Source organism: Orcinus orca, chromosome 1 (genome assembly GCF_937001465.1).
Source record: "Orcinus orca chromosome 1, mOrcOrc1.1, whole genome shotgun sequence".
Taxonomy (NCBI): Eukaryota; Metazoa; Chordata; class Mammalia; order Artiodactyla; family Delphinidae; genus Orcinus; species Orcinus orca.
The window spans coordinates 180,342,362-180,363,570 of record NC_064559.1 but is presented as its reverse complement, the minus strand read 5'-3'; the positions used below and the strand labels follow the sequence as shown (position 1 = coordinate 180,363,570).

Here is a 21,209-nt window from a genome sequence, read left to right as displayed (position 1 = left end):
GTCACTCCTAGAACTTTTTCTACTCCCATTGTATTTCCTCTTTCTTACTTTCCTCCCGTACATAACCATAACATCCTCACTCAGCTATGCTGCTTTCTCTATATATAGATTATATTGCATTTTTAGAATTTTACATAAATAAACCTGTAAGTCTCTTTTTGGTTTCTTGCAGTATAATTATTTTGAAATTCTTTTATGATGTTGTATATATTAATAATTAATTCCTTTCATTGCTGAGTATTCATTCTATGGCTTTATCATGATTTGTTTATTCACCTGTTGGTATATTTGGCTTGTTTCCAGTTTTTAGCTAATACAGACAAAGCTGCTATGAACATTCATGTGTAAGTCTTTGTGTGAACAAACGCCTTCTCTTTCTCTTGGGTAAATAACTGGAATGGCTGGGTCACATGTCAGGTTTTTGAGAGTAGTTGTATCATTTTACATTCCTACCAACAATGTATGAGAGTTCTAGTTTTCCACCTCCTGATCAGCACTTGGTGTGGCCAGTCTTTTTAGCTTTAGCCATTTTAAAATTAGTGGCAGCTCATTGTGGTTCTCATTTGCCTTTCCCTAATGACTTCTGTTGAGTATCTTTTCATGTGCTTAGTTACCAACCATGTATCTTCTTTGGGAATGTATCTTTTCAACTCTTGCTCATTTGAAAAAATTGGATTGTCTCTTTTCTTACTGTTGAGTTTTGAGGGGTGTATGTGTGTGTTTTTGGACCCAAGTCCTTTATGCAATATATTCTTCTTTTTTTCCTTCTTTAAATGTTGTGACTTAGGTGGCAAAGGGTAGACAGATTGGGGATGGTGATTTGTATCACTTTTAAGTTACACACATTCTGCCTCTGGTTCACTTGGGATCTCTGGAGGGAACACCCTTGGCTGTGACACAGATTCCATTGTGTTGATGTGGGCATGGAGAAAGCCTGAGGTGCTCTCTACCAGCTTAGAAGGAGCAGATCATGACAAGGATGAACTGAGGCAGAACAACATGGTGGCAGACACACATTGTGGACAGAACTGTTCTAAACGCATGAGAGACACTATCAAGAACTTCAGAGAAAAACTGGGTGAGACACTAACAGGAACGAAATGTCCTGCATTACTAGATGGGCATAAGAGCAGCCAAGCCATGGCTTGCTTGTTGGCATGTATTCTCCTAGGCTGTGGTTTGTCTTTTTATTCTCTTAACAGTGTCTTTTGAAGGACACAAGTTCTTAATTTTGATAAAGCTCAGTTTATTAACTTGTTCTTTTATTTATTTTTATTAATTAATTAATTTTATTTATTTCTGGCTGTGTTGGGTCTTCGTTGCTGTGCGCGGGCTTTCTCTAGTTGTGGTGAGCAGGGGCTACTCTTTGTTGCGGTGCACAGAGGCTTCTCATTGAGGTGGCTTCTCTTGTTGCAGAGCACGGGCTCTAGGGCGCGCGGGCTTCAGTAGTTGTGGCTCGCGGGCCCTAGAGCACAGGCTCAGTAGTTGTGGCGCACGGACTTAGTTTCTCTGCGGCATGTGGGATCTTCCCGGACCAGGGCTCGAACCCGTGTCTCCTGCATTGGCAGGCCTATTCTTAACCACTGAGCTACCAGGGAAGCCCAACTTGTTCTTTTATTGATTGTATTTTTCATGTTATGTCTGAGAAATCTGCCTAACCCAAGAGCACAAAAGCTTTCTATGTTCTCTTCTATAAATGTTACTGTTTTAGGTTTTACATTTAGATCTGTGATCCATTTGGAGTTAATTTTTGTGTATTGTGTGAGTGATGGGTGGAAGTCATTTTTCTAAAAATATGAACATCTCAATGTTACAGAATCATTTGTTGAAAAGACTGCTTTCCCATTGAATTGAGAAATTGCCTTTGCGCTTTGCTGAAAATCAATTAGCCATATGTATGTAGGTCTGTTTCTGGACTTTATTCGGTTCTGTTGATCTATTTGTATACCCTGATGCCGTTACCACACTCTTGTGTTGCTTTTTTCAAACAGAAAATACAATGTTATGAAAGCTATGTTACACATAGAGACAGGAAGTAGAATGGTGATTGCCAGGGGCTGGAGGGAAGGGGAAATGGGGAGTTATTGTTTAATGGGTCAGTTTCAGTTTTGCAAGGTGAAACAAGTTCTGTGGATGGATGTTGGTGATGGTAGCACGGCAGTGTAAATATACTTAATGTCACAGAACTGTACACTTAAAAAAATGGTTAAGGTAGTAAGTTTTGTTACGTGTATTTTGCCACAGTTTTTTAAGCTGTATTGTGCAATGTCTGGTGCAAAATGAGTACTCAGTCATTTCAGTTAAGTGATTTTTAAAAATCAAGACCCAGAGAGGTTAGCTGGCAAATGATGGGGGGTAGAGGTTTGAATCCACAGCCGAAAGGCATGTTATTTCACTCTATTACACAACTGCCTCAGAATTGTGATCCTCTTCCCCCGTGTGATAAAGCTTGGATTTAAAAATCTCAAGATTTAAGAGGTATTCTAGATCAATCTCTTTAGTACTAGTGACTTACTAAAACAGAAATGTGGGGTATTTGAATTTATCCTTCTCTTTCCCCAGTCTTCCTAATCATGCTTATGCACTTCTGTTTCTTGAAAATTGCTCTTCTTAAATCTTAAGACATAAAGTTAACTTTTTTGGGTATTTTTTTATATTGTAGTAAAGTATGCATAATATAAAATTTTTCACTTTAGCTATTTTTAAGCATACAGTTCACAGTGGCATTAAGTATGTTATGTTGTTATGCAACTGTCATCACCATTCATCTTCAGAACATTTTCATCTTCCCACACTGAACCTCTGAACTCATCAGACATTAATCCCCCATTCGTCCCTCTCCCCTGCCTCTGGTAACCACCATTCTGCTTTCTGCCTCTATGAATTTGACTGTGGTGCATTTTTATAAGTGGAAACCTATGTCTCTTCGTGACTTGCTTATTTCACTTAGCGTAATGGCTTTAAGATTCATCGAGGTTGTAGCATGTGTCAAATTTCCTTTCTTTTTAAGGCTGAATAATATGCCACTGTTATACCACAATTTGTTCATCTATCCCTTGATGGATTCTTGGATTGCGTCCACCTATTGTAAATAATGCTGCTATGAACATGGGAACAAATAGCTCTTCAGGTCACTGCTTTCAGTTCTTTTGGGTGTATATCCAGAAGTGAAATTACTAGATCATATGGTAATTCTGTTTAATTTTTGGAGAAACCATCATACTTTTGCACAGTGGCTGAACCATTTTACATTCCCACCAACAATGCACAGGGGTTCCAAATTCTCCACATTTTTGCAAACAATTGTTATTTTCTGTTTGTTTTTGATAATAACTATCCTAATGAGTGTGAAATGGTATCTCACTGTGATTTTGATTTGCATTTCCTACTTACTGATGTTGAACATTTTTTCATGTGCTTATTGGCCATTTGTGTATCTTCTTTGGAGAAATGTCTGTTTAAGTCCTTTGCCCATTATTAATTGGGTTTTGTTGTTGTTGAGTTTTAAAGCTTTATATATTTTGAATATTAATCCATTAACAGATAGATGACTTGCAGATATTTTCACCTGTTTTGCAGGTTTTCTTTTTACCACATGGATAGTATCCAAATTTCGGGGTACAAAAGTTTTTAATTTTGATATAGCTCAGTTTATCTGTTTATACTTTTGTTACGTGTGCTCTCAGTATCATGACTAAGAAATCATTTCCAAGTCCAATATCAGGAAGCTTTTCCACTGTTTTCTTCCAAGCGTTTTATGATTTTTAGCTCTTAGATCTATTTTTTCCCTTTTTCTTTTCTTTTTTTAATTGAAGTGTAGTTGATTTACAATGTTGTGTTAGCTTCCGGTGTACAGTAAAATTATTATACATATATTTTTCAGATTATTTTCCATTATAGGTTATTACAAGATATTGCATATAGTTTCCTGTGATATACAGTAAATCCTTGCTGCTTATCTGTTTTTTTTGTTTTGTTTTTTATTTATTTAATTTATTTATTTTTGGCTGCATTGGGTCTTCGTTGCGGTGCGCAGGCTTCTCATTGCGGTGGCTTCTCTTGTTGTGGAGCCCGGGCTCTAAGCGCATGGGCTTCAGTAGTTGTGGCTCGCAGGGTCTAGAGTGCAGGCTTAGTAGTTGTGGCGCACAGGCTTACTTGCCTCGCGGCATGTGGGATCTTCCTGGACCAGGGCTCAAACCGGTGTCCCCTGCATTGGCAGGGGGATTCTTAACCACTGTGCCACCAGGGAAGCCCTGCTTATCTGTTTTATATGTAGCAGTTTGTATCTGTTAATCCCATAGTACTCCTAATTTATCCCTCCCTTCCCCTTTGGTAACCATAAGTTTTTCTGTGTCTGTTTCGTATATAGATTCATTTTTATTATTTTTTAGATTCCCCATATAAGTGATATCAATGTGATATTTGTCTTTCTCTGTCTGACTGATTTCATTTAGTATGATATTCTCTAGGTCCATCCATGTTGCTGCAAATGGCAATATTTCATTCTATTTTATGACTGTAATATTCTGTTGTTGTGGTGTGTGTGTGTGTGTATGTATACACACACACACATACCACATCTTCTTAAGCCAGTTGTCTCTTGGTGGGCGCTTGGGTTGTTTCCATCTTGGGTATTGTGAATAATGCTGCTATGAACATTGGGGTACATGTATCTTTTCAAATCAGAGTTTTTGTCTTTTCAGGATATATGCCCAGAGGTGGAATTGCTGGATGGTATGGTAGCTTTATTTTTAGTTTTTAAAGGAATCTTCACGCTTTTTTCCATAGTGGCTGCACCAGTTTACGTTCCCACCAACAGTGTAGTAGGGTTCCTTTTTCTCCACATTCTGTCCAGCATTTGTTATTTGTAGACTTTTTGATGATAGCCATTCTGACTGATGTGAGGTGATATCTCATTGTGGTTTTGATTTGCATTTCTCTGATAATTAGTGACGTTGAGTATCTTTTCATGTGCCTGTTGGTCATCTGTGTGTCTTTTTGGAGAGATGTCTGTTGAGGTCTTCTGCCCATTGTTTGATTGGGTTGTTTGGTTTTTTGATACTGAGTTGTAGGAGTTGTTGGTATATTTTGGATATTAACCCTTTGTCAGTCACATCATTTGCAAATATTTTCTCCTGTTCCATAGGTTGTCTTTTCATTTTGTTGATGGTTTTGTTTGCTGTGCAAAAGTTTTTAAGTTTCATTAGGTCCCATTTGTTTATTTTTGCTTTTATTTCTTTTGCCTTTGCAGTCTGATCTTAGATCTATTTTGAGCTAATTTATGGTATAAGGTAAGAGTCTAATTCTTTTGCATATGGATATTCAATTTTCCCAACACTGTTTGTTGAAAAGACTGTCCTTTCCCGCACTGAATGGTCTTGGCACCCTGGAAAATCATTTGACCATATATGCGAGGGTTTATTTCTGGACTCCTCTATTTCATTGGTCTGTGTGTCCGTCTTTACTTGAGTACACACTGCTTTGATTACTGTAGCTTTGTAGTAAATTTTGAAATCAGAAAGTATCAGATTTACAACTTCATTCTTCTTTTTCAAGTTTGTTTTGGCAGTTCAAGGTCCCTTGAGATTCTATGTTAATTTTAGGATGGATTTTTCTATTTCTACCCCCCCAAAAAAAGTCACTGGGATTTTGATAGGGATTGCATTGAATCTGTGGGTTGCTTTGTATAGTATTGACATCTTAACAATATTGTATTTCAATCCATGGACATTTTCATGACATGTCTTGCCATTTATTTGTGTCTTCTTTAATATCTCTCTTCAAGTTTTTTTAATATATAAATTTATTTATTGATTGATTGCTGCTGCACTGGGTCTTCGTGGCTGTGCGCGGGCTTTCTCTAGTTGCTGTGAGCGGGGGCTACTCTTCATTGTGGTGTGCTGGCTTCTCCTTGCAGTGGCTTCTGTTGTTGTGGAGCACATGCTCTAGGCACGCGGGCTTCAGTAGTTGTGGCACTCAGGCTCAGTAGTTGTGGCTCGTGGACTCTAGAGCGCAGGCTCAGTAGTTGTGGCGCATGGGCTTAGTTGCTTCGCGGCATGTGGGATCTTCCCGGACCAGGGCTCGAACCCGTATCCCCTGCATTGGCAGGCGGATTCTTAACCACTGTGCCACTAGGGAAGCCCTCTCATCAAGTTCTAATAGTTTTCAGTGTGCAAGTCTTTCACTTCCTTGATTTATTCCTGTTTTTTTGATGTGATTGTAAATGGAATAGTTAACTTCCTTTTCAGATTATTTATTGTTAGTGTATAAAACCACAACTGAGGGAATTCCCTGGCAGTCCAGTTGTTAGGACTGTGTGGTTTCACTGCTGTGGACCCGGGTTTGATCCCTGGTTGTGGAACTAAGATCCTGCAAGCTGTGCGGCGTGGCCAAGAACAAAAAACACAACTGGTTTTTGTATGTTGATTTTATATCCTGCAACTTTGCTGAACTTGTTTATATGAATAGTTTTTTTGGTGTGGAATATTTAATATATGTAAAATCATGTCATCTGCAAACAGTGATACTGTATTTTTCTTTCCAATTTGGATGCCTTTTATTTCTTTTTCTTGCCTAATTGCTCTCACTAGGACTTCCAGTACTGTATTGAATAGAAGTGGGGAATGTGGATATCCTTCTTCCTGACCTTAAAGGAAAGGCTTTTAGTCTTTCACCATTGAATATAATGTTAGGGTTTTTCATTCATGGTCTATATTATGTGGAGGTAATTTTCTTCTACTCCTAGTTTGTTGAGTGTTTTTTTTTTTTTAATCATGCATGAAAGATTGTTGAATTTTTCAAACACTCTTCATCAGTGGAGGTGATCATGTGAGGTTTTTTCCCTTCATGCTCTTAACGTGGTGTAGTGCACTAATTGATTTTTATATGCTTTACCATCCTTGCATTCCAGGAATAAATCCCACTTGGTCATAGTGTATAATCCATTTTAATATGGCATTGAATTCAGTTTGCTAGTATTTTGTTGATGATTTTTGTATCAGTGTTCATAAGGCCTATGGATCTGTAGTTTTCTTTACTTGTAGTCTTTGTCTGGCTTTTGTATCAAGGTAATGCTGGCCTCATAGAATGAGCTAGGATGTATTACCTCTTCAGTTTTTTGGGAAGATTAACTGTTGATGCTGTTCTCATCCAAGCTCTCTTCCTTACTGTTATTGATAACTGAAATGAAGATACCATATGGGTGCTGTAAAGGAAACATGAAAATTTTCATTCAACCACAGTAGTAATGAAAAGATGATAAATTGAATAAACAAAATAATGTATTTCCCTTATCCAGTTGACCCTCAAAAAGTTGTATTTAGGTTGTAATGTACAATAATTGTGACAGTTCCTCAGTCTGTTACTATCTTACATAAATAATAGGAATGTAAATTGGAACAAATTTTCTGGTGCAGAATTTGGCACTATGTAGTCTTAAGAATTATGCATCCTTTGACCCAGCAATTCCATTTATAGAACATTGTCCTAAATATTATATATAATAATGCAGAGTTAGAAACCATCATGCCCAGAAACAGGGACTTGAGTAATAAACTGTGATACACACATGAACTATAAAAATACTGATGTTGAAGAAAATTTTACAAAACAATGTATAGTTTGAGTCCATTAAAATACTGCTATTTAGGCATTAAAAAGCCCTCAAACTTAATATTACCTGTTAACAGTGGTCTACTTTTGGGTAGTGATAGTGTAGATTGTTGACATTTTTATTTTTACTTCTCTGTTGATCCATATTTCTTAAACAATAAAGGATATTAATTTTATGAAAAAACAGCAAAAGATATTTTTGAAAATGAAATGAAGTTAGAAAGCATAGTTAAATCCCATGACAGAATTACTATCTAAAAATAATCTTGGTAGGCTGGGATGATGAACTGAATCCAGGATAGATGAATAGGTAGGTAGATAGAGTAATAAGTAAGTAATATTTCTAGATTTTAAAAAAACAACTGTAACCAATATAGAAAGTGTGAGGTGGGGCCTAATAGCAACATATGTAAAAGACTTAAAAGTTGTAATTTACTCTGGCCACTTTCTGAATGTAAGCAGCCAGCTGTTCTCTTCCCATTCCATCTCACACCCAGCTTAGTCTCTTCTAGGGAAACCTCCCGTGCTTCCTCACCAACGGATGTAAAGTCTTGTCACTGTTTGCCCTATCTGTTCTATTGGTGTTTTCTGACTTTGTTCAAGTTACTGTCTACTTGGAATCCTGTTCCCCTCACTTTTGAATTTTCAAACTTGACCCGTACCTCAGAAATCCAGCTCAAGTGCTATCCCCTGCTGAAAGCCTGTCTGTCATAGTGCAATCACATTTTACTCAAATTTATGTAATTCTGGGAATTTCACGAGTTGAGAAATTAAAATCAGTAAGATTTCTCGTTTTATGTGCAAAATTTGAAATAATGAAAATCCTCCTCTATTAAAAGTCACATAATTTCCTGTTGCCATAGGACATGCAGCTTTAACAAGTACCAGATATTTTTTGTCATTTCTTTGTGAACCACCAGCATTCTGAACTGTGGAGTATTAATCAGCACTATTGCTGGAAAACTTTCCCCAGAAGCAGTCATTTTAAATGGAAATTAAATGTTGTAAACTCTCAGGAAGAAGGCCAAATGATGACCATGATACTACTTGCTGTAAAAGATTAAAGTTAACACCTGGTGGGGAAAGTAGAGTTTTAAAACACATCTAAAATAGTTGTAGAATTGTGCATTCTGAAAAGTCTTGTAGCACAGTAATTAAGTGTGGGCTCTGGAGTCAGATGACACTAGTTCAAATCCTAACATTTAATACCAGGTGTCTTTTGGAAAATAACTTAATCTCTCTGTGCTTTGGTTTCCCCATTTTAAAAATGAGCTGATGCCACAGCAATCAGAGAAGAAAAGGAAATAAAAGGAATCCAAATCGGAAAAGAAGAAGTAAAGCTGTCACTCTTTGCAGATGACATGATCCTATACATAGAGAATCCTAAAGATGCTACCAGAAAACTACTAGAGCTAATCAATGAATTTGGTAAAGTAGCAGGATACAAAATGAATGCACAGAAATCTCTGGCATTCCTATACACTAATGATGAAAAATCTGAAAGTGAAATCAAGAAAACACTCCCATTTACCATTGCAACAAAAAGAATAAAATATCTAGGATTAAACCTACCTAAGGAGACGAAAGACCTGTATGCAGAAAATTATAAGACACTGATGAAAGAAATTAAAGATGATACAAATAGATGGAAAGATATACCATGTTGTTGGATTGGAAGAATAAACATTGTGAAAATGACTCTACTACCCAAAACAATCTACAGATTCAGTGCAATCCCTATCAAACTACCACTGGCATTTTTCACAGAACTAGAACAAAAAATTTCATAATTTGTATGGAAACACAAAAGACCCTGAATAGCCAAAGCAATCTTGAGAACGAAAAATGGAGCTGGAGGAATCAGGCTTCCTGACTTCAGACTATACTACAAAGCTACAGTAATCAAGACAGTATGGTACTGGCACAAAACCAGAAAGATAGATCAATGGAACAGGATAGAAAGCCCAGAGATAAACCCACGCACATATGGTCACCTTATCTTTGATAAAGGAGGCAGGAATGTACAGTGGAGAAAGGACAGCCTCTTCAGTAAGTGGTGCTGGGAAAACTGGACAGGTACATGTGAAAGTATGAGATTAGATCACTCCCTAACACCATACACAGAAATAAGCTCAAAATGGATTAAACACCTAAATGTAAGGCCAGAAACTATCGAACTCTTAGAGGAAAACATAGGCAGAACACTCTATGACATAAATCACAGCAAGATCCTTTTTTGACCCACCTCCTAGAGAAATGGAAATTAAAAACAAAAATAAACAAATGGGACCTAACGAAACTGCAAAGCTTTTGCACAGCAAAGGAAATCATAAACAAGACCAAAAGACAGCCCTCAGAATGGGAGAAAATATTTGCAAATGAAGCAACTGACAAAGGATTAATCTCCAAAGTTTACAAGCAGTTCATGCAGCTCAATAACAAAAAAACAAACAACCCAATCCAAAAACGGGCAGAAGACCTAAATAGACATTTCTCCAAAGAAGATATACAGACTGCCAACAAACACATGAAAGAATGCTCAACATCATTAATCATTAGAGAAATGCAAATCAAAACTACAATGAGATACCATCTCACACCAGTCAGAATGGCCATCATCAAAAAATCTAGAAACAATAAATGCTGGAGAGGGTGTGGAGAAAAGGGAACACTCTTGCACTGCTGGTGGGAATGTGAATTAGTACAGCCACTATGGAGAACAGTATGGAGGTTCCTTAAAAAACTACAAATAGAACTACCATATGACCCAGCAATCCCACTATTGGGTATATACCCTGAGAAAACCATAATTCAAAAAGAGTCATGTACCAAAATGTTCATTGCAGCTCTATTTACAATAGCCAGGACATGGAAACAACCTAAGTGTCCATCATCGGATGAATGGATAAAGAAGATGTGGCACATATATACAATGGAATATTACTTAGCCATAAAAAGAAACGAAATTGAGCTATTTGTAATGAGGTGGATGGACCTAGAGTCTGTCATACAGAGTGAAGTAAGTCAGAAAGAGAAAGACAAATACCGTATGCTAACACGTATATATGGAATTTAAGGGAAAAAAATGTCATGAAGAACCTAGGGTAAGACAGGAATAAAGACACAGACCTACTAGAGAATGGACTTGAGGATATGGGGAGGGGAAAGGGTAAGCTGTGACAAAGTGAGAGAGTGGCATGGACATATATACACTACCAAACGTAAAATAGATAGCTAGTGGGAAGCAGCCGCATAGCACAGGGAGATCAGCTCGGTGCTTTGTGACCACATAGAGGGGTGGCATAGGGAGGGTAGGAGGAGGGGAGATGCAAGAGGGAAGAGATATGGGAACATATGTATATGTATAACTGATTCACTTTGTTATAAAGCAGAAACTAACACACCATTGTAAAGCAATTATACTCCAATAAAGATGTAAAAAAAAAAAATGAGCTGATGATAAATCACCTAGCTCTTCAGGTTGTTGTATTAAATGTTCGTAGCATGTAAAGCTCTTAGGAAGATACCTAGTGCATACTGTGTGCTCAAAAACAATAACTATGGTTATTCCACCGGAAAAATTAGTCTTGAACCATTTGAGTTTTAAATTGGAATGCATCCCTGCATAAAATATGACCATCATGAAGAAAAGAATTCTCCTTCCTTGATAGTTTCAGAGAATAGGATGCTACCAGTCTCTTTGAAACCATGTAGTAAGGAATGTATGAAACCATGTAGTGAGGAATATAGATAGAATTGGGATAGGGAAGAGATTCTTTCCTTCACTGTAAACATAATACTTATTAAAGAAAATTTGGGAAGAATTTCAGAAAATTATAAAAATGATAGAAAATTGTTTATAATCCTACTACTACTCCAGTGCTAATAACTGTATTAGCTGAGTTCCTTCTAGTTATTTTCCCTGTGCATTAATTTTTTGGGGTACAAATACGTTATGACTACAACACATACACAGAACTGGAGGATATTTAGCCTAGAGAAGTAAACTGTTGTAGCATTCCAGGTGAGGGATGTTGGGGGCCTGGTCTAGGTTACTGTCTGTAGAAATAAAGCATAAGATCACAGACAAAGGTATTTCTGCAGTTGAATCAGGAAACTTTGGTGTGGTGGTTTCAAGGACAGGTTTTTTTAGCTCTGGCTCCTGAAAAGAAGCAGATGGAACATAGGAGGAAGAACATATTTGCTGGGGAAGATGTTTGTTTTCAACATGTTGAATTTTAGATTTGACTAGGACATCCAGATGGAAATGTCTAACAGGCATTTGAGGTATATAGCAAGGACTTGAGAGGTAATCTGCCTTGGATATGAATGAGAGCACCCCAGTAAGAATGTTTAAAATAATCAAAGATGGTACCTGATTGGGCTAATTTATCTGACCTCTCAGTGTATTTAGTTCTTTAAGGGCAGGATAAGAGTCTTCATCTCTAGTACCCAGCACAGTATTGCCACATAGTAAGCTTTTGTAGCGTAAATGCATTTACTGAAACAAAGAGAAGAGGCCATTAATTTGGTCTCTGAAGAATGCCAGTGAACTTGAGGGAGTCATAGTTATCATTTATTGCCCCTTTCTTATTCAGTTTTGTTGGTGTCTAAAATTTAAATGTCTAAAGAAAAATAAGAGACTTCCATTTTTCTTTTCTGCTTCTGATGGAATTTTGTTTACATGAGGTACTTAAAATGTCATTTGGATGGCTGTAATTCATTCAGTTTCATCTTGCATTTTTAAAAAAGATGATAATGAAGATTGTTCCAGTGATTCTTCCAATGTCCAGAGTATGCTCATAGTGGACATGTTAAGGACACCTCCTTAATGTGATTAACATGTAAGGGGGGAAAACATTTAGGAATATAAAAAATATATAAATCAGTATAGGGAAAAACGTAAACATAAATAGTCATGGGGTATTGAATCTTTGAAATTGTGTAACTTGTTGGGAGTCTTATTGGATTGTCTGTGTCAGAAGATACTAGATTGGTGGCAGGAGCTTCTGAGTGGGAAGGTGGACTGTGGAAAGAATAACCTCATCTGTATGCACTATGCCCTTCTCTTTGCATACTTTAGCCAGTAGTTGGTTAATTTGCATGTGTGGTTTCAACTATCATGCTGTGTTGACTCATTCTGAAAGCTCCACGAGGATAGGCCCCCATCTCTTTCCCCCCAGTACCTAACTCCTTACTAGAGTAGGCGCTCAAAAAATATTTGTCAAATGAATAGAATGATGAGTTTATTCAGTAAAATGGTAAATTTATTCAGTAAACATTTAATGAGACTTGAATGTCCTATGGAGATGGAAGGGGGTAGAAGAGTGTTAGGCCTGTAAAGATTGATAAGATAAATCTGACCTCCGGAGCATAAAATCTGCTACTGAATATAAATTTGTAAAGCCCTCTGGTTTTCAGATTAACCAATGCAGACAGTAAGTAATTTGCTGATCTAAAACAATCTCTTTCTGACATAGATTTTAATAAATTTCTTCAGAGAGATTATGTGAAATCTTTTTTATGTAACTGATAAGCACATGATTCTGCATTCCTTCTCTTCACTGTTTTAGCTAGAAAGGATTGTTGTGGGGTCAGTTTTATGATCCTGTTATTATTTTTTTTTCTTATTTTACTAAAATTTGGGATTTGATTAGATGGGGACATAATGCTTTTCTGAAAATACAGAAAGAGCCCACTTCTCTAAAGTGACTGTGATAAAGCAGCAAGATACTGAATTGAAATGGGTGTACTAAAATAGCTTAACTGGCTTGATCAGTCAAGTATGCAAAGATCAGATAATCCAGTGTGTTAGTTAAGAGAGCTTTTACTGTATGTGGTATAATGGTTGATCATATATTTCCCTGTTAAGTTTGTTTGTTTTAAATAATCAAGACTAGTCAGTTCTTAATTATCAGAACAGATATAGGGGCTGTTATTGTGAAAACTGCAGAAAAAACTGCAGAAGATCAGTGGAATCCTGCAGTGCCACCACAGCTATTGGTAGTTTGCTAAGCAGAAAAATCAGAAGACAGGAAGTTAGAAGAAATTATTATTGAAGTAGCCTTAACTCCCTAGCCCAGTCAGAATGTGTGTTCTGGGGGGGGAAACTTGCACAATTCAAGTCTTAACCTAACGAGATGTATCAGTTAAGCATAAGCAAAACCTATTCAGTTGTTAGAGGAAAGAAATATATTAATAGTAGGGAGAGCAACTTTGTGGAACCTAGAAAGAGAGACCCCAAACCAGAATTTGGCAGATTTTCCACACTGTCCAAAGAGAACAGAAGCCAGCTTTCTGTCGTCATTTGAACACATGTAATTTATCAGGCTTTATTGTGGTTGTGTTTTCCTTTTTTTTAGATTTTAAACTCACCAGATAACCTCTTATGTCAAAGTATGGGGAATGGGGACCATAGGTGGTAATATGACTGTCCCCCATTGTAAACAAATGAACTGGCATTTGGCATATATATTAGTTTTTGAAATAAACTTCATTAAAAATAAAAACCTCAACCTTTTATAAATTGGTAAGTATAAATTAAGCCTAATAAGTTCTACGTGTGTAGAAAAAAGAGCTGAGAGGGCTACACTCAGCAATAAGTCTCTTGTGTAAGTCAGGGATCATATTCTTATCCTTGTATACCCAGTGTATTGGCACATGGTTGGTGTTCAATTTAATGTTGTATTAATGAAACGCTACTGAATTTCAGAGATGGTAACTCCAGACCTCTAGTGAGAACAACTATAGGCGTTTTATGGCTTTATTCTTAGATTTATTCTCATGTCAAAAGAGCAGTCTGCCTTTTCTTTAACTCAGCAGAAACAATTCATTAAGTGATGAAAATAGAATCCTCTAAACAAACCAGATGCGAATCAAAACTGCAATGAGATATCATCTCACACCGGTCAGAATGGCCATCATCAAAAAAATCTACAAACAGTAAATGCTGGAGAGGGTGTGGAGAAAAGGGAACACTGTTGCACTGTTGGTGGGTATGTGAATTGATACAGCCACTATGGAGAACAGTATGGAGATTCCTTAAAAAACTACAAATAGAACTACCATACTACCCAGCAATCCCACTACTGGGTATATACCCTGAGAAAACCATAATTCAAAAAGAGTCATGTACCAATATGTTCATTGCAGCTCTATTTACAATAGCCAGGACATGGAAGCAACCTAAGTGTCCATCAACAGATGAATGGATAAAGAAGATGTGGCACATATATACAATGGAATATTACTCAGCCATAAAAAGAAATGAAATTGAGCTATTTGTAATGAGGTGGATGGACCTAGAGTCTGTCATACAGAGTGAAGTAAGTCAGAAAGAGAAAAACAAATACCTTATGCTAACACATATATATGGAATCTAAGGGGGAAAAAAAAGGTCATGAAGAACCTAGGGGTAAGATGGGAATAAAGACACAGACCTACTAGAGAATGAACTTGAGGATATGGGGAGGGGGAAGGGTAAGCTGTGACAAAGTGAGAGAGTGGCACTGACATATATACACTACCAAACGTAAAATAGATAGCTAGTGGGAAGCAGCCGCATAGCACAGGGAGATCAGCTCGGTGCTTTGTGACCACCTAGAGGGGTGGGATAGGGAGGGTGGGAGGGAGGGAGACGCAAGAGGGAAGAGATATGGGAACATGTGTATATGTATAACTGATTCACTTCGTTATAAAGCAGAAACTAATACCATTGTAAAGCAATTATACTCCAATAAAGATGTTAAAAAAACAAAAAGGCAAATAAAAGGTGTATGCATCTGTTAGACAAAAAGGAAGGGGTAGTGCATTTGAGAACAAAGATAGTCTTGTTTGTTTCATTGTCTTTATTTTTTTTTAATAATTAAAACTCTAACTTTATTTTTTAGACCTTATTGCAATATGCAAGCAGCAAGAATGCATCAGAACATATTGTGTATCTTCTGGAGGTATATCGACTTGCCATCCAAAGCTTTGCCAGTGCTCGCCCATATTTAACTACTGAATGCGAAGATGTCCTCTTAGTGCTTGGCAGATTAGTACTGTAAGTTTAAGAACTTAAATCCCTCTTAAAATTGAGTATTTTTGGTTGTAATGTTTGCCTGACTTCTCTTTACTATGGCATCACATTGTTCAAAGCAACATCAGGGTCATACCTTTGAATAAAATTTCCTTAGCTCTGAGCCTTTATATTCACATTTTCAGGAGATAAAGTATAAGTGAAGGTCCAGCCAAGCAACATAATCTTTAATTGCCTCGAGTCTCTTTTCCTACTCAGGCTTAGAATGATGCATTTTCTCTCTGTCCTTAGGAATAGATCAAGTGAAGTGACAAGAGTGTCTGGAAGCTGTGGTGGTCTTTGAGGAACACTTTGGGGGGAAACGCTGTGAAATTCTGCAATACAATTATATTATTTGAACTAAGAATTATACTAGCAGAAAATATCAGGGTACAGTATAAGATTACCATCCCAAGGGTCCATGATAATCTAGCTGCTGTTTTAATATTTGGCTGCCTAATAGCAGACAGAGTTACACCTTTAATGTATTTATTTGCAAATTGAAAAAATACAACAGCTGTTAGTTTTTAGTTGTGGAATCACCTTGATTCAGTTTGCAGATTGTTTGGTGGGATAAATTCTAGTCTGGGTGGTCCATTTTATTTTTCTCTGGTCTTACCTGTTTTCCTTCCTATTTTCCCAAACCCCAAACCTCTAACTTTATACTTTTTTTTTGCCACATAAACATTCCTGGTTTTATAATCCCATTATTCCTCCTCTAAAGCCTCATAGTTTTTCTTTTTTCTCTTTTTTGAAGTTGAAAATATAACAATGTTGAATGAAAATTTGAAGAGTGAAAAACAAATTTAAAATAGTCTAAATAAATGTAAAATGTATATTCAGTATCACTGTCATACTGTACTTGATTATGACTATAACCACCGTTATATACTGACTTAGTTATTCATATTCTAGGAGTTGCTTTGAATTACTGCTTTCAGTGTCTGAAAGTGAACTGCCATGTGAAGCCTGGGTACTCTTCCTTCAGTCTTTACAGGTGAGTTGATGTGGCCTCAAAAAAGTTCTCTGTTTAGGTATTCAAGACATGTAGTTAATTTCTCCCAGCAAACTAAAATTGGAAACTTAGAACAAAAACAAATTCATTATATATTGGTAGTAAGTTCATGAAATGAGGAGGCCTTCCAGATGAAGGGAGTGTGCTAAAAGTTTCTTTTTTCCTTATCATTTGGTTTTGTTAGCCTTTACATAGCTTAGAAACAACACAAAAAGTTTTCGTTCTTCAGACACAAAGTTTTAGGCAGAATAAAGCTATTAAAAATGTAAAATTGTATATGTTTATAAGGTAGCAGTATTTACTTCATTGATAGTACACTTATCTAGTAATTTCCCCCTAACACTTCAGGGACTTACAGTGCTAAGTCTCTTAAACCGTCAAAATAGTCATCAGAGATTCTGTGCATGCATTTTCAACAGGAGAGCTACGTTGGCTCTTATATTGGCTTGATTATCAGAATTCTTAGATGAGCAGATCAGAAAGTAGCAAGTTGGGGAGGGGAGAGTAAGGTAGGAGGAAAAACAATAGGAAGCAAATTTGCCTGTTACCAGTAGAGATAGAAAAACTATTTAAAGAAAATAGACATAATTAAGTAAATAGCTACCATTCATTTATTATCATTAATTATGTACCAAACAGTACTCTACATTGTTTTTACATTTTGTATCTTTTAATCAAATTGCAAACCTTATACCATAGAGATCATTTGAATCTCCATTTATAAATGGGGAGACAGGCATAGAGAGGTGAATTAGCTTGCCCAAAGTTACACCTAGATTAATACCTAGAGCTTGCTTTGTTTAACTGCTTCCTCGAGGACACAAACTCCATAGTAGCTTGCACTTGTTTCATGAAGGCATAAGTAAAGATTTGCATGTTAACAGACACACCTCGTTATCTGGAAGTTTCTTTCCTCTAGGATAAAAAATCCAAAATGAAATGATATAATGTTAATCTTTAGATTTTCTGTTTGAGGAGAAGAATTCTTTGTCATGCTCTTGGCCTGATTTAATCCCTGTAATGTCCTAACTCTTCACATATTCATACAGCTGCTGTTAAAATCATCTTTCATACAGAGCATATTGATTTTGTCATTCTGCCTGCCAGTAGTTTTGTCCTGGCATATGACATTCTAGAAGGGCAAGTGTACTTATTCTTATTAAGGCTGTTACTATTATTATTAGTAGTATCCTTTGAAGAGAGAATACTCTCATATTTCTTCATTCTTTTCTTAGATTGTATGCCTGAATAAAATAGTTGCCTTCCCTCCGACCTGTGTAACTTTGCCCGATATTTATCAGACATTTAGGATATATATATTCACATTTCTGAATATGTGTTTAATAAATGCAGTAGAGGTACAGATAAATATAAGACATGGTCCCTGTAGAAATCTGAAACATAAAACCTTGAGGTTTTCTTATTTTAGGTGATAAATGGGTAAGGCAGCAGGTAGTTTTGAGGATACTTTTGGTAAGAGAATAGTTTTACAAGAGCAGGCCACAGAGAGCATTCTCAGCCACTGTTTATAGCTGTGTAACCCTTCCAGACCTTTTCATTATGGATATAAAAATACGTTCTGAAATGAAATTTTAAATAAAGAAAAATGAGATCCTGTTTTTTTGCAACTTTTTTTAACTTAATGATTTTAACATGGACATGTATCTAGGATTGCATATGTAGTTCTCCCTTGATGACTGCCTGGGATTCTGTTATGTGGTTGCACCATAAATTATTTGGCCAAATCTCTTTGCTGTTTATTGTAAACAGTGGTAGAGTGAACATCTTGTGCTAGTATTTCTGTATTGTAGATTTCAAGATACGGATAGTTTTACCTTAAAAAAGAAACAAATCTAAGTTTTTTAATTACTTTTAAAATTCCACCATAGTTTTTAAGGACTCTATTTAATGTTATTTTTTATTTTTTTAAAGTGCCTGCCTCCCTGCCTCCCTCCCTTCCTTCATTCCTTCCTTCTTCTCTCTTCATTCATTCATTCATTTATTCATTCATTGGCTGCACTGTGAGGCTTGTGGGATCTTACTTCCCTGACCAGGGGTTGAACCCATGCCCCCTGCAGTGGAAACGCAGAGTCCTAACCACTGGACCACCTAATGTTATTTTTTAAAAGTAACTTTGCTATAATATATATATGTGTATGTGTATATATATGTAATAAAGGATTACACATCATTCTTACTCAGAATAAACTGTATTTTGAACAGATGAAAAATTAGAAAATTGTTTTTGTTTTTAACCCAAACAGTGGCTTTTTATTTTAGTTGCTATGTATCATGGGGGTGACAGTGTTCTGCTAAAGTGTAATGGTATAGGGCTGTTAGGTATTACAAATATGTTAACCAGACACAGCACATTCTGACATAGAATCTTCATCTTCACTGCAAAGTAAATGCCTGTTGTCCTAAGTTAAGGAAAAAGAAGCCTGAGGACAGGTCAAGCCATTAAAGGAAAATTATAGCATTTAAATATTGCTGTTAGTTAACTGTTATTTGGAAATATCACTTTCAGTGTCAGTTTTAAAACCTTTCTTAGCAGAAGATAACTCAGTATATGGTGCGTGTGTGTGTGTGCGTGTGTGTGTGCGTGTGTGTGTGTGTGTGTGTGTGTGTGTGTGTGTGTGTGTGTGTATTAAAACCCTGTCGTTCTGACATGAAAATTAAGGGGAAAAAAGCGAACTTTATTTTTTATATTTCATTTAGGTGAATATAAGATTATAGTCTTAGGTCTGTGAACATTTTTAACCTATGTTTTATTTTCCAAAGAAATACTGCTACCAGTGAAAGCTTATGTTCCTTGAGAATTTCAGCAGTCTAAAATAAGGGAAAACAAGTTAAAATTTTAGAATATGGAAACAACCAATAATCCTCACTAGTAATAAAGGACAGTGAGATATATGCTTAATTATTTATGTCAAGTTAAATTTCTGACCCCTTACCTCCCCGCCCTTTGTGTATATAAGTATTTTAAAGAATAAACTTGGCAATTATATTTTGTTTGTTTTCTGAGGAGATAGAATGACAGCTAATAACTTGCATTTCCATGACTTTTAGCTAGAGCCATCTGTCATTTTTCTGTGTACTTTTTAAATTTTTTGGCTGCGCAGCATGTGAGATCACAGTTCCCCCACCAGGGATTGAACCTGCGGCCCCTGCATTGGTAGCACAGAGTCCCAACTGCTGGACCTCCAGGGAAGTCCCTGGAGCCATCTATCATTTTAAAAGTCCTTTGATAGAAGAATTTAAACAATTAAAAAGATATATAACAATAGATGTCATTAAGTCATACTTCTGTTAGAAGGAATAGGTTGCCTGTGTGAATACTGCAGAATCTTTTTTAAAAAAAAGAAATCTGTGCCAGTGGCCTTAAAATAATTGAGTAATTCAAGGATGGAAATTGAATTGTGATCATTTTACCTAGGAGAATTCAGGAAAACATTTTAAAGGTACTCTTTAACTTAGTGAAAATGCCCTAGTTTCATTTTTTAAAAAGCAGCAACAGAATTTCACAAAACTTTGAGGATAGTTTTTTTTCTGCTTATTTATTTTTAGGAAATCCAAGATATAGATCTTTTCGTAGACATTCAGATATATTGAAAGGGCAAAATGACTTTTTATATTGTTTATATTGCCTGTTTTCTGGATATGCTTTTTTTTTCTTCTTTTTTTTAAAGGAGTCACATGATGCATTATTGGAATTTGGGAATAATAACCTACAAATACTGGTTCACGTTACCAAGGAGGGGGTGTGGAAAAACCCTGTTCTTCTTAAAATTCTGTCTCAACAGCCAGTAGAAACAGAAGAAGGTAAGCTTAAAACTATACTGACTATTGAAGGAGGATTTAGTTCTAAGAGAATTAAAATTTTTTTCTCTGTTAAAATTTTGTGAATTTCACCTGTGTATCTATAACCAATCGTTCTCTTATCCTTTGAATAGTAAAAACTAACCATTAGCACTTAATGTTTTGCTTAAGGATTCTTGAATATTTATGTAGTGTTTTAAAAGTATCCCTTTATACTTGTTTTTAAATGTTGCATTGACTGACAATGTTTATGCAGAGTTCCTGAGATAGAAATTAATAACCTGCTTCCAGTCCTTGGTATATAGTAGAGCTTTGCTTATAATGATATTTTGTTTACTGGTTACTACAGCTGAGGATTATGAAAAAAAATTACTTCTTATTTTAAATTTATGAAACATTGGAATTTAGCGTTTTTATAGAGATATGCAAAGAAAGAAAATTCTTACAAAGTTGTCAGTTTAAGTCCAGAAGATTTATGGGTTTGAGTTGACATAGTTGACATTTGCATTTTAGACACACAAAATATCTCATTTTATATGTCCAACAATTATGATTTCATTTGCTTTAAGTTAGTGGAAAGTTAAAAAAAGGATCACATTCTGTTAAGTATGTTTCTGGGATAAGAATGAGTTTCAGAACAGTTTTTATTTACACTTTAGATAGATCTTTTTTTAATTTTTATTTTATTAAAAAATTTTTTTTAAA

At 36.0% G+C, this 21,209-nt stretch overlaps 1 protein-coding gene across 2 annotated transcripts in view; it reads left to right on the top strand.

The window, feature by feature from the left end:
* The window catches only part of RLF (RLF zinc finger), an 83,397-nt gene that overhangs the window by 16,545 nt on the left and 45,643 nt on the right, over positions 1-21,209 (top strand). The window contains exons 2-4 of one of the 2 annotated variants that reach the window (XM_004266397.4): positions 15,501-15,655; positions 16,586-16,667; positions 20,375-20,507. In XM_004266397.4, the coding sequence (XP_004266445.1) occupies positions 15,501-15,655; positions 16,586-16,667; positions 20,375-20,507 (370 nt within the window). Of the gene's footprint in view, positions 1-15,500; positions 15,656-16,585; positions 16,668-20,369; positions 20,508-21,209 lie in introns of those variants that run through there. The other variant, XM_049697940.1, reaches the window with a different exon arrangement.